The 13116-nt window shown below is 48.7% G+C and overlaps 1 protein-coding gene across 1 annotated transcript in view; it reads left to right on the top strand.

Moving 5' to 3' along the window:
- BUB1 (BUB1 mitotic checkpoint serine/threonine kinase) overlaps positions 1–13116 on the top strand; it is a 58910-nt gene that overhangs the window by 7391 nt on the left and 38403 nt on the right. Inside the window, exon 6 of the mRNA XM_019544108.1 lies at positions 635–738. Within this exon, the coding sequence (XP_019399653.1) occupies positions 635–738 (104 nt within the window). The remainder of the gene's footprint in view (positions 1–634; positions 739–13116) is intronic.

The following is a 13116-nucleotide window of genomic DNA, read 5'->3' on the forward strand; positions in this document are numbered from 1 at the left end:
CATAGAGGGGGAGGATCACCTCTTTGGACCTGCTCGAGATGCATCTGTGGATGCATGACAAGGTACGATTGGCCTTCCTGACTGCCTCCCCACACTGCTGGCCCATGTTCATCTTGGAGTCAATGATGACTCCAAAATCCTTTTCCGCCTCTGTGCTGACAAGGGGAGTTCCCCAACCTGTAGGTATGGTGCCGGTTATTCCTCCCCAGGTACATCACTTTGCACTTGCCTGTGTTGAATCCCATCCTATTCTCATCTGCCCACCCTTGTACCTGTCCAGGTCCAATTGTAGCCTGTTGCTTCCTTCTAGTGTGCCCACATCCCTCCACATCTTGGTGTCATCAGCAAATTTGAACAGGGTGCTTTTTACCCCCTTGTCCAAGTCACTGATGAAGATGTTGAACAGTGCAGGCCCAAAATCAAGCTAATGATTTTAAGATTGCTTAGTTAGTGGGGCACCTAATTTGAAAAACAACAGGTTCTTTCTCCCTTCCTTCTCCTTTCCTCTCCTTAGGAGTCCATCTGAGACTCACAGGTGAGCACTTTACTCAAGTCTAGATTTTTCCTACATATAGTAAAGACTATCTTTTTGTTATGTAGCTTTTACACTCACTGACTGTATTGTGTCCTTTAGTATCTGCTGCTCAGCCTCCTCAGAATTCCCAGTCTACAAATCAAATGGCTCCTCCAAAAGATGTGTCTGACCCTGGTGATCAAGCATGTGTCATCAAAAATCAGGTAATTATAATAAAATATTTATATTTGAGAGAGATTATGGTTTGTTTTAGTGGTTGTGCCTTGAGCATGTAAATATGGGCTCAGGACTCCAAAGTCTGGGGATCACAAATTCCTTTTAGGACCTTAAACACCTATTGGATAGAGAAATTGTATTCCATGTTGTGAAAGTTCCCTGAGTTGAACCTTCCAGTAAACATGCTATTTATTATATATGGGTAGTAATAATGTCTTCAGTATATTTAATGAGCACCAAAACAGAAACAAGCCCTTTTAACTCCTGAATTTTCAAGTATCAATAATACCAGCTAGCAGGCTGCATGCTTTTTTATACTTTCACCAGTTATATTGATCTTTTGCCATCTTGGAATTGCGGTCTTGTGATCTTTTAATGTGTGAATTTTTTGAAGTGTTGATAGACTGGACAGGGTGCAGGAAGAGCTACAAGAATGAAATGGGATGTGTAAAAACTTCCATAGAGTGAGAACTAAAAAAATTCTACCTATTTACTCAAAAACATTTAGGGAGTGATTTATTCCTGGTCCACAAGTACCTATCTGGAAAAGCTGTTAGAAGACTTAACTCATCAGGCAAAGGCATAACAGGACCCAGTGGCAATGAGCCTGAAGTAGACAATTTCAGATTTAGATTAGGAATATGTTGTTATGAGCATGACTTATTATTTAGACCAGTGGTGCTTACCCTGTGGCCTGAAGGCTGGGCCATACCCAGCCCCTGAAGTGGCTGGATCTGGCCCACGGGACAGGGGATCAGTGAGTAGGAACCAGCTCGGCCTGGCACATCCCCTGTTGTGCACTTCACTGCTGTTCAGCTCCACAGTCTCTCTTTCTGTCTCTCTCTTTCCTGCTACTCCCCCTGGAGGGGAGTGGTGGTCTGCAATGCAGCTGAGTTGCAAGGACTCAGCCCACTGCTCTAAAAGGCTGAGCACCACTGCATTACATGAATTCATGAAAGGATGTGGATATGGTGGATTCTCCATCATTTGGAATCTTCAGATCAAGACAGGATGCCCTAAAACTGCTCTAACTAAGCCACAAGGCATGGGTTTGCTTGAATCAGAGTGAAATTATCTGGCCACCTTTATATAGGAAGTCAGGCTATATGATGACTATGGCACATTCTTCCCTCAGTCTGTGAAATGGCCAAGTGTCTTCCTTAAGTTCAGGATGATCTGTAACCTGCCCTAGTAACCTGAATATTTCATGTTTATTTTTGGGGTGTGTGACTTTGCATAGGCAACAGTGAATCCAATCTATCCTTTTGTTGCTCATTTAGCTTGATATAAGGTCCTCTGTCACTTTTTGGTTTTGACTAACCTGAACTTGTTGAGTTTTGCTGTGGCACTGATTTCCTAGATTTCCTTCTCTTCCCTTTTAAATCATTAACTGGTAGCTAGTGACACCTCATTAACTTGTTAATTTTGAAAATTGTTCTTGTTTCTGTTTTGTCTTATGTTTTCGCTTGTTTTAGGGTTGGCAGGCTACTCAATTAATTGACTGGTCATATAATGCCAATAGACAGTCAGCTGACCAGTCAATTATTTGACTGCAGTAAACAATTGTCAAATATTCAGTAAAGCCAAGGATGTCTTTTTGTAAGGGGGTGGCCTACCTTTTTTATTGCATTTTAGTGTCAAGAGGATTATACACCTTGCCTCAGTCCTGCAGAAGTCAGGCTATGTATACACGCTCCATTTAGGAGCAGGCACCCACAGCCCTTTTTTTCCCTTCCCCCAGTAAGACGTATGCGGCTGCAGGAGCTCCTCTGTACTGAAGAAAGAACCAAAGCCAGCATAAAAAATTTTCTTGTGTTGGCTGTCTGGTGCCTGCAAGCAGCACCAAATTCAAACAGCAACATGCTTGAAGAGTTGGCCTGCTGCCCACTTAGCATTTTAAAAACTAGTTTTTGTCTTTTATAGTTACTATGTATGTTGCAATTGTCTCTTTAATTGGTAACTGTTCAGGTGACCATGGAGTTTTGAGACAAAAGCCAAGGGAAAGAAAAACTGCTCAGTTGTGAATATTACTTACATTTAAACTTACCTAACATTGACGGTTATAAAAATTTATTATAGTGTTTGGATTTTTTAGTCTGCAATTCAGTTGTTTCACAATAACAGTTAACTAACTGTTTGTAATTAGCACAAATATCTAACCTACTGAAGATTAAAGTCTCTTGTCACTGTTCTAATAAATTTAATGCTTAAAATACATGACTATTATTTGATAGCATTTGACCAATCAGTTACCCAATCCTAGTGGTACTTTCTCATATATGACTAGTTGCCTTAATGGTTTCTCATGAAAGACTTTCTCACCATTCTTCTTTTTATTGTCTTCTTTAACAAGGAGACTATGATGCAGCCAGACTTGTGCTTTGTGGCTGGACAGTTTTAAAATATCCCCAAATCATATAATAAAGGTCCAGAAGCATAACAGTGATTTCTATGCCCTTATACAAATAATGTGACCTCAAATAGCACTTGTATTCTGGGTTAAATTATTTTCTACTTTTGCCAGATCCTCTGGACTATAAAATGAATTTGAATTCAAATGGAATAATCACTCTTTTATTAAAAAAGCCTTTGTTCTTTAGAATTCAGTGTCAAAGAGGAAAGGTAGCAGGAGGGCTGGGAAGCCCTCCTGACTTAATAGGAACATTGCGATCCTCTTAAAAAAGAAAAAAAGAGGTGTACACACAGTGGAATCTACAGACGGTCCTCAAGGAGGACTATACTTCAGTAGCCAGCACTTGTAGGGAAATAATCAGGAAAGCCAAGGCGGCGACTGAGTCTAGGTTAGCCAGGGGAATCAAGGACAATAAGAAGTTCTTCTTTAGGTATGTAGGTAGTAGAAGAAAAACAAATGGAAGTGTGGAACCTCTGCTTAACACCTTGAGACAGCTGGTAACCGACATTCAGGACAAAACTGAACTCTTAAATGCCCACTTTGCTTCGGTATTTCACCAGACCATGGGGAAAGTCAAGCAAGATAAGGCTCATAGGGGGCATGCTGGGACTGACAGCCTCCCCGCTGTGGATGCTGAGCAGGTGCAATACCAACTAGAAAAGCTAGACATTTATAAGCCAGCGGGACTGGATGGACTCCATCTGAAAGTGCTGAAGTTGCTGGCTGAGGTTATTGCGCAACCCCTGGCAAGGCTCTTTCAGAATTCATGGCATACGGGGAGATCCCTGAGGATTAGAAGAGGGCCATCTTCAAGACCTGGCAACTATAGGCCAATCAGCCTAACCTCTATCCCAGGGAAAATCCTGGAAAAGCTCCTTAAAGAATCTGTGCGTGATATGCTTGCAGAAGGTAAGATTCTGAACAACAGCCAGCATGGCTTTGTTGTGAGTGGGTCTTGTCTTACCAATCTCATCTCCTACAACCAGGTCTCTTGCCACCTGGACATGGGAGACAAGGTAGATGTTATATACCTACACTTCCAAAAGGCTTTTGATATAGTATCCCACGATAACCTTGTGGGAAAACTGGAAAATTGTGGGCTCAGCTGCTTGATGATTCAGTGGGTGGGAAACTGGCTACAGGGTAGGACCCAGGGAGTTCCCATGGGTGGATCCGTGTCGCCTTGGCACAAAGTGGCCAGAGGTGTCTCTCGGAGGTCTGTGGCCAAGTTTGTGGATGACACCGGTTATGGAGAAGTGTGGCCATGCCAGAAGATCAGTTGAAGATCAAGTGGACCTGGACAGGCTAGGGAGTTGGGCAGACTGAAACCAGATGAAGTTTAATACTTCCTAGTGCAAGGTGCTCCACCTGGGGGCAAATAACCCTCAATACACATACAGGCTCGGAGGAGACGGACTAGAAGGCTCGGAGGGTTGGACTAGAAGATCTACAAGGTCCCTTCCGACCCTACTTCTATGAATCTATGAGATGGCTTGACCTGCACCACGGCTGAATGGGACCCTAGGGGTAATGATTGACCACCACGTGAACATGAGCCATCAGAGTGATGTGGTGGCCAGCAGAGCAAACAACATGCTGGCATGCATCAACTGATGCATCTTGTGTAAAACTAAGGAAGTGATACTCCCTCTGTACTCAGCACTGGTGAGACCACAATTGGAGTACTGCATCCAGTTCTGGGTGCCGCACTTCAATAAAGACATGGAAAAACTTGAGAGGATCCAGAAAAGAGCCACCCGGATGATCAGGGACTTGCAAGACAAGCCATACAAGGAAAGGCTGAGAGGGACCTGGGCCTCTAGCCTAAAGAAGAGAAGGTTGAGAGGGGACTTGATAGCAGCTTACTGCTATATCAGAGGAGTGCATCAGGAGCTCAATGAACAAGTGTTCCCTAGGGCACACCTGGAGAAGACCAGGACCAATGGATACAAACTCCTGGAAGGCTGCTTCAGGCTTATTACCTTGAAAAACTCCTTCACAGTCAAGGTGTCCAGACTGGAATAAACTCTCTCCAGAGGTGGTGCAGCCACCTACCCTGGGGTTTCTAAGAGCAGACTGGACAGTTACCTCCTTGTGGTCACTTGACCTTGGTTGTCTTCCTGCCTAGAGCAGGGGGACTGGACCCGATCTGCAAGGTCCCTTCCAGACCCTAACAATTTATGAAATGCTGGATGAGAAACATTGGAATGATTAGATGAAACTTCACCCAAATTGGACAGTGTGATCTACACTTATCTAAAGCTAGTCTGTATTATAATGGGCTTGGTGCTATCTGCACTGATCAGCAAGTTATGTTGGAACATAACTGAGGACGAGGGATCCTGGTTTTCCCTGATTATTTGAAAATTTGCAGTTTTTTGGTTTTTTTTAAATTGCAAATTCTCTGATTTTTAAAAACCCCAAAATCCATTATTAAAATGGAAGGCCCCTCCAGCCCTGCCAGAAGGGCCCTCCAACTGCCAGAGCTACAGGGCCAGGGACCCGGGTCTACAGTTCCCTGTCCTCGGCAGGAGGTGGGGGCTGCTGCAGCGGAGCAGAGCATGGAGCCCGGCTCTCCCCACCCACCCTGCCTGCAGAGGGGTGGTGGGCAGCAGCTCCCCACCGCTCTGCGCAATCCCAGGGGGCAGTAGGAGATCTGTGCCACCCTGATCTATGCGTGGTGTGGGTGCACGGTGCCTGTTGAGGCACAGGTTGCTGCCCTGCTGCCCTCCCCTGAGGCCTCTGCAGCCCAGTGGGTGCAATCTGGCACTGCAGGGCAGAGCAGAGTCATGTAGGGGTCTCCTTGCTGTTGCAAGCTCTGCACTGCCCTGGAGACATGTACCCTGTGAGCATGGCGGCAGTGAAGGGCACAGCCCCATGCTGCTGCTGTGCATTCAGGGGGTGCATTGTTGCCAGGGCAGCACAGAGCTCACGGTATCAAGGAAATCCTTGTATGGCTCTGCTGTTCTCTGCACAGCTGAATCGCACCTGCTGGGCTGCAGAGGCCCCTGGGGGGTGGGGGTGAGGGCAGCAGGGCAGGGAGCCTGAGCCCCACAGCAGGCAGCCCATGCCTGCCCCCACCCTGCACACAGATCTAGGGGGCACAGATCCCTCCCCCCTGGGAGTGCGCAGAGCAGTGGAGAGTCGGCACCCCCCACTGCCTGGACAAGCTGCCTGCAACCTAGTCCATGCCTTGCTGCTCAGCCCCTGGGTCTTGCTGCCGTTGGTGCCTTGTCATCTTTGAGAGGCAGCCACACACAGATGAAAATACATTTTCTAAATTGTTTTAGGGACCCTGTGGGCCGAATAGAAAGGCCTGGCTGGCCAGATCTGGCCCACAGGCTACATGTTGCCTGCCCCTGTGCTATGTTGTTTTATTCATATGGTTCAGTTTGAGAATGTAACTAGTAATGTAGCTTGCTTCTACCTACAGTGCTGAACTGGGCCATTTTTCATGTTGGCCTGGAATGCTGTGTAGTGCAGGGATGTCAAATATGGCCTGCAGGCCAGTGCTGGCCCATAGAGCCCTGTGATCTGGCTCATGGGCCTCAGCCTGATGTGGTCTAGTGTGGGCTGAACCCAACGGTGCAGGCACTATGCACGGTGCAGGCGAGCACTGCTTGTGGTGCCCCACTGGGATGTCCCTATGTGCTGGCTCTGGTGCATGGTTCTGTAGACTCAATGATACCTTGGGAGTTGTCCCACTGTGATTGGAAAAGGGCAAACAGCGCCCATCTTTAAGAAAGGGAAAAGGGAAGGATCCAGGGACCTACAAACCAGTCAGTCTTGCCCCAGTCCCTGGAAAAATCATGGAGCAGATACTCAACAAATACATTTCTAAGCTGTTGGAGGAAAAAAGTTGATTAGGAACGGTTGGCATAGATTCACTAGGGGAAAGTAATGCCTGACCAACCTGATGATGAGATGACTGGCTCTGTGGATGCAGGGAGAATGGTGGATGTGGTATACCTTGATTTTAGCAAGTCTTTTGATACAGTCTCCCACAATGTTCTTGCAGGCAAGCTAAGGAAGTACAGGCTGGATGAATGGACTGTAAGGTGGATAGAAAACTGACTGAAGCATCAGGCTTAGAGAGTAGTAATCAATGGCTCAATGTTTGGTTGGCAGCCGGTATCAAGGGGAGAGCACCAGAGGTCAGTCTTAGAGCCAATTTTGTTCAATGTCTTCATCAATGACCTGGAAGATGGCATAGAATGCACCCTCAGCAAGTTTGCAGATGACACTGAACTGAGGAGAGTAGCAGATACACTAGAGGGTAGGGCTAGGATTCAGAGTGACCTAGACAAGGTGGAGGATTGGGCCAAAGGGAAGCTCCTGAGTTTCAACAAGGACAAGAGCAAAGTTCTGAACTTAGGGTGGAACAATCCCATGCATCAGGGCAGGCTGGGGACTGACTCGCTGGGCAGCAACTGCAGAAAAGGACCTGGAGGCTATGGTGGACAGTAAGCTGAATGAGCCAACAGTGTGCCCTACTTGTGGAAAAGGCTAATGACATACTGGGTTGCATTGGTAGGTGTGTTGCCAGCAGGTCAAGGGAAGTGATTATTCCCCTCTATTCAGCACTGGTGAGGTCACATCTAGAGTACTGTGTTCAGTTTTGGGCTCCCCGCTAGAGAGAGGATGTGGACAAATTGGAGAGAGTCCAGTGGAGAGTGACAAAGATGGTGACGGGACTGGGGGATAGACTTATGAGGAAAGACTGTGGGAGCTGGACTTATTTTGTCTAGAGAAGAGGGGACTTAATAGCAGCCTTCAACTATCTGAAGGGGGCGCTAAAAGAGGATGGAGCTAGACTGTTCTCAGTGGTGGCAGATAACAGAGCAAGGAACAATCGTCTTAAGTAGCAGCAAGGGAAGTTTAGGTTAGATGTTAGGGAGAATTTTCTCATGAGGAGGGTAGTAAAACACTTGAACAGGTTACCCAGAGAGGTGGTGAAAGCTCCATCTGTGGAGGTTTTCAGAACCCAGGTAGACAAAGTTTTGGCTGGAATGATCTAGTTGGAGATGGTCCTATTTTGAACCAGGGGTTGGACTAGATGACCTCTTGAGGTCCCTTCCAACCCATACTTTCTATGATAAGGCTAACAAAGGTTAATAAAGTAATTCACAAGCTTTCTAATATGCACTTCTATGTTAACTATATAAAAAACCATGCCGTTCTGACACACAACTACATAATAATTAGAAATATGAATAAAAGCAAATAAATTTTGATTTTACTAGTTATTGAATCATAGATGATTAGGTTTTGAGGCAGGACTGTCCAACATCTGGATAGTCAGTGGTCTCATTCTGTGTGAGTGACAGACATGGGCAGGCAGGCATGCACCTCCCTCCTTTCCCTCCCAGGGCCAGGGCTACTCCAGTTTCTTCCCGGCAGCTGTGCTCAGACCAAACAGGTGGGGTGAGTAGAGGAGGGGCTACAGGCGGCAGCTACAGCTACCCCAAAATTTGCCATAACCCCCCCACTTCCCACTATTGCCACCATCTGGCCCTAGCACAGCTGGAAGAAGAAGCTGGAGCAGCCTTGGCTCTGAGCCCACAGTGACAGCCTGCCATCACCCTGTGCACAGATCTTGGGGCCATCTGCCCCCATGGGTGCATACAGCGGCAGGAGCTGCCCTCACCCTCCCTGTCCCCTAGATGAGATGCTGGCTCCATTCCACACCCCTCCGCACCTTGACTGTGCAGTGCCTGCCTCTGCTGGTTCCCCTGCCCCAGCCCCACTCCCTTCTTCATCCTGGGGACTTTGATCTGCTCCCACATGCTCCTTCCCTTGCAACAGACTTACCAGCCAAACACTGCTCTCCAAGCTGCCGGGTTCCATATGGACAATCGGATCGGTATTGGCTGATATGGCTGGTCAATAATCAGCCATTGGTATCACGCCAAAAAATCTTTATTGGTGCACCCCTGATAAATTGGTAAGGAGTAAGGGGTGAGCAGCAAGTCTAGTACAAGGGCAGGAGAGCAGCCTTTGGTACAGAGCAAGGTGGGGGCTGGAACAGCAACAGCAGGCTAGAAGCAAACCTGCCTTTAGACCCAGCTGCCTTATTGTGGCCTGCCACTCTTTAAAACAGGGGCAAGCAAAATATGGCCCACGAGCTAAATCTGGCCTGCCAGGCCATTCTATCCAGCCTGCAGGACCCCTAAAACATTTAGAAAATTACAATTTATTCTCCCCTGGTTGCCTGTCAAAGATGACAGGAGCCAGGGGCAATAGGATGCAGGGGGAGCCAGCAAGAGGAACAAGCAGCCCAGAAGTGAGGCCTGCCTCACCCCACCCTGCCCAACTGGAAGCCTCTGCCTAGAGGCCTGGGAGCATGGGGCTGTTCCCACCTCCTTGTGCCCAAGAGGGAAATTCAGATAAAAGTGGGGGAGGGTGGCAGGGGAGGACTGTGGACTGAGTAAGTTCTCAGGGCTGGGCAAGGCCAGCTTCTGCCAAGTCCTACAGTTGTGGCCATGCAGCTGGGAACCATGTGGTGCTGAAGCACTGTAGCAGCAGGCAGGAAAGTGGTGAAAGCAGCAGCAAACAGGAGGAGCATAGCAACAGCCAGCCAGGAGCGTGGGACCCATGCTGGTGCACTGGGCCCAGAGTGGAGCAGCAGGAGTGCAGAGCTCAGGCTCTATGGGAGGGCTCTATGGAGCTGGACTGGGATGCACCAGCAAGGAGAGCGGGGAGCCCGTCTGGCTCCGTAGGGTATCTGCCAGCCTGGCCCCATGCTCCTGCCACCCCACTCTGGGCCCCTGTCGGCTCTGGGACACCAATGTAAGCCTATGCTCCCACTCAGCTGTCGCTGCGCTCCTGCGCACCCACTCGCTGCCACTCCCCACCACCGCCTGCTGCTTTCAGCACTTCCCTGCCGACTCACCGGCCGCTCCAGCACCATGTGGCTCCCGGCTGCATATCTGGAAAGCATGTGGGGCCCGAGTAATGAGGGAGGAACAGAGTATGTTGGGGTGGGGTGGGGTGCCATGAGTCCTACACATACTCCACCATACACATGCACCCACATCCTTCACGCACCCCAGCCACCCTCCCCTCTGCTCGTCCTTCTGTCTCAGTAGGTCAGGCACTGGATGAGAGGGTGCCACTGAAGGTCACGCTTCACTGCCTTTTATTCCTTTCTGGCAGACTTGTGTGATTCCCCCAGCATCATCTTGACTACCCAGTCCAGAGGTTGCTGTTCCATGTGGGTCTTGAGTAGTACCTGACAGCTGTTGGTCACAGGGGTCTCTGCCTGCTGGTATCTGAAGGTTTGGGAGTCCACCCTTAACTTATTGACTTAATGCCTGTATTGTCATGGGTTACAGGAATAGTCTATAGGATGAGTGCCCAGTTCCAGGAATCAGTTCTTTAGCTTGATTAGCTTAAAATGGAGTTCCTTTGGCTAGGCTATCGTCTGCTGATGATCATCATTCACTCGCGTTCACTCAACATATTTTATCACTTTACAATTACAGTTTCACTGCAGTTTTAACTGGTCCAGGGTGTAACTTCATTCCACAGGGAGTACATCCCTTAAGAGTTTAAAAGTATAAAATATGAAATGCCAGGGTAAAGATGAGACAGATGAAATATGAAAGAAAATGCACTGTGAGAAATATATAAAAATGCAATGCGAGGCAGTGAGGCTCAAAGGCTGCTGGGGATAGTAAGTGAATTAGCATCAGGATATATTTACAGTCTTTGCAGTGGATGTTTTAGTTCTTTTGTTTTCTTTATTGACACTCAGCTTAATCAATATGTAGATGTAGTTTCTAGGCTTTCTCCTACAGAAAGCCACTTCAGCTTTCTGGCTTGCTCTGAGCCTTGCCACATCCATGCAATGGGTGTGCTAGGTCTCTGCCAATACTGAGAAGGAAAAGAAATGCACAAAGTGGGGGTGCAGGAAGGTTGCAGGCAAGAAGGGACTTCTGTTATATCAGTGTCCAGAAGGGAAATGTACAAAGGGGGCTTTCTGCTACACTTCTGGTCACAAGATGAAGACCAGAGAGAAGGGCACCTGTCAAGAGGTGGAGCTACCCATGCAGCCTTGACAGTTTACCAAAACTCAGTAAACGGCCCTCCAGCTGAAATAATTGCCCACCCCTGCCTTAAAGGTTGCCGGCCCCTGGCCTCTCTTAGTTTCATAGTTTGTAGGGTCCGAATGGACCTGAGCAGATCATAGATTCTGGCCCCCTGCCAAGGCAGGAAAGAGTAGTGGGGTCAGATGACCCCAGCAACGTGTACATCTAGCCTCCTCTTAAAGACCCCCAGAGTAGGAGCCAGCACCACTTTGCTTGGAAGTTGGTTCCAGATCCTAGCCACCCTGACCATGAAGAAGCGCCTCCTGATATCTAGCCTAAATCTATCCCCTGCCAGCTTGTGACCATTATTCCTAGTCACTCCTGGTAGTGCTTGGGGGAACAGGGACTTCCCCAGTGCCTGCTGGTGCCCTCTAACTAGTTTGTAACAGGACATTAGATCCCCCCCTCAGCCTCCTCTTGTGGAGGCTGAACAGGTTCAGATCCCGTAGCCTTTCCTCGTAGGGCCTGCCCTGCTGCCCCCTGATCATGCAGGTGGCCCTCCTCTGGACCCTTTCCATGTTGTCCACATCCCTCTTGAAGTGCAGCACCCAGAACTGGATGCAGTACTCCAGCTGTGGCCTGACCAGTGCTGCATAGAGGGGGAGGATCACCTCCCTGGACCTGCTTGAGATGCATCTGTGGATGCATGACAAGGTGCGGTTGGCCTTCCTGACTGCCCCCCTGCATCTCCGAGCAATTGCAGTGTAGTCCTCCCTGGTGATGGCCCCTCCCTTCCACTGGGTGTGTGCCTCCCTTTTAGCTAAAAGACATTCCTGGATGCTTTTGGTGAGCCATGGGGGCTTTTGTGCCCTCCTGCTCCCTTTGATCCGTGTTGGGATTACCTCCCTTTCAGCTTAGCGAATCATCTCCTTAAGGAGTGACCACTCTTCTTGGACACCTGGCTCCCCTCCCCTCTGGGACCTCAGCGCTTTCCCGACTATTCCCCTTAGCTCATTGAAGTCCGTCCTCCTGAAATCTAGGGCTGCTGCCTTGCTGCAGACCTTTGCCACCTTGTGCTGGATGGTGAATTCCAGCAGGCAATGATCGCTGTTGCCCAAGTGGTCGAGCACCCTCAGCCCCCTCACGAGGTCATTGCCCGTGGCCAGCACCAGGTCCAACAGGGCGTCTCCCCTGGTGGTGCTATGTGTCTCCTGAGTTAGATGTAGGTCCTGCATTCTAGCTAGGAACCTATGTGAGCGGTCAGACCTGGCTGACTGCTCTTCCCAGCAGATGTCTGGAAGGTTCAGGTCACCCATGATGACCACGTCATTTGACCTGATTACCTCCGTGAGCTGACTTAAGAATTCCTGGTCTAGCTCTTCCCTTTGTTCAATGTCTTCTGTAGTAGACCCCCACCGTTAAATCTCTTTCCCCATGACTGCCTTGTATTCTAACCCAGAGCACTTCAGAGTGCTCCTCCTCTGACCCTTTGCTAATTGATGAGGATGTGTATTCCTCCTTAATGTAGAATGCCACACCCCCACCTTTCCTCCCTGTCCTATCCCTCCTGTACAGCCTATAGCCCTTGACATTCTCTGCCCAGTCATGCGTTGGGTTCCCACCACATTTCAGTGATCCCCACTATGTCTGGGTTTGTGTCAGCTAGCAGGAGGGTAAGTTTCATAGTTTCTAGGGTCAGAAGGGACCTGAGTAGATCATCTAGTTCGACCCCCTGCCATGGCAGGAAAGAGTACTGGGGTCAAACGACCCCAGCAAGGTGTACAGCCAGCCTCCTCTTAAAGACCCCCAAGGTAGGAGCCAGCACCACTTTGCTTGGAAGTAGGTTCCAGACCCTAGCCGCCCTGACTGTGAAGTAGCGCCTCCTGATATCTAGCCTAAATCTACCCTCTGCCAGCTTGTGA

The sequence above is a fragment of the Crocodylus porosus genome, unplaced genomic scaffold (assembly GCF_001723895.1).
Source record: "Crocodylus porosus isolate Cpor-Errol unplaced genomic scaffold, CroPor_comp1, whole genome shotgun sequence".
NCBI classification, from domain to species: Eukaryota; Metazoa; Chordata; order Crocodylia; family Crocodylidae; genus Crocodylus; species Crocodylus porosus.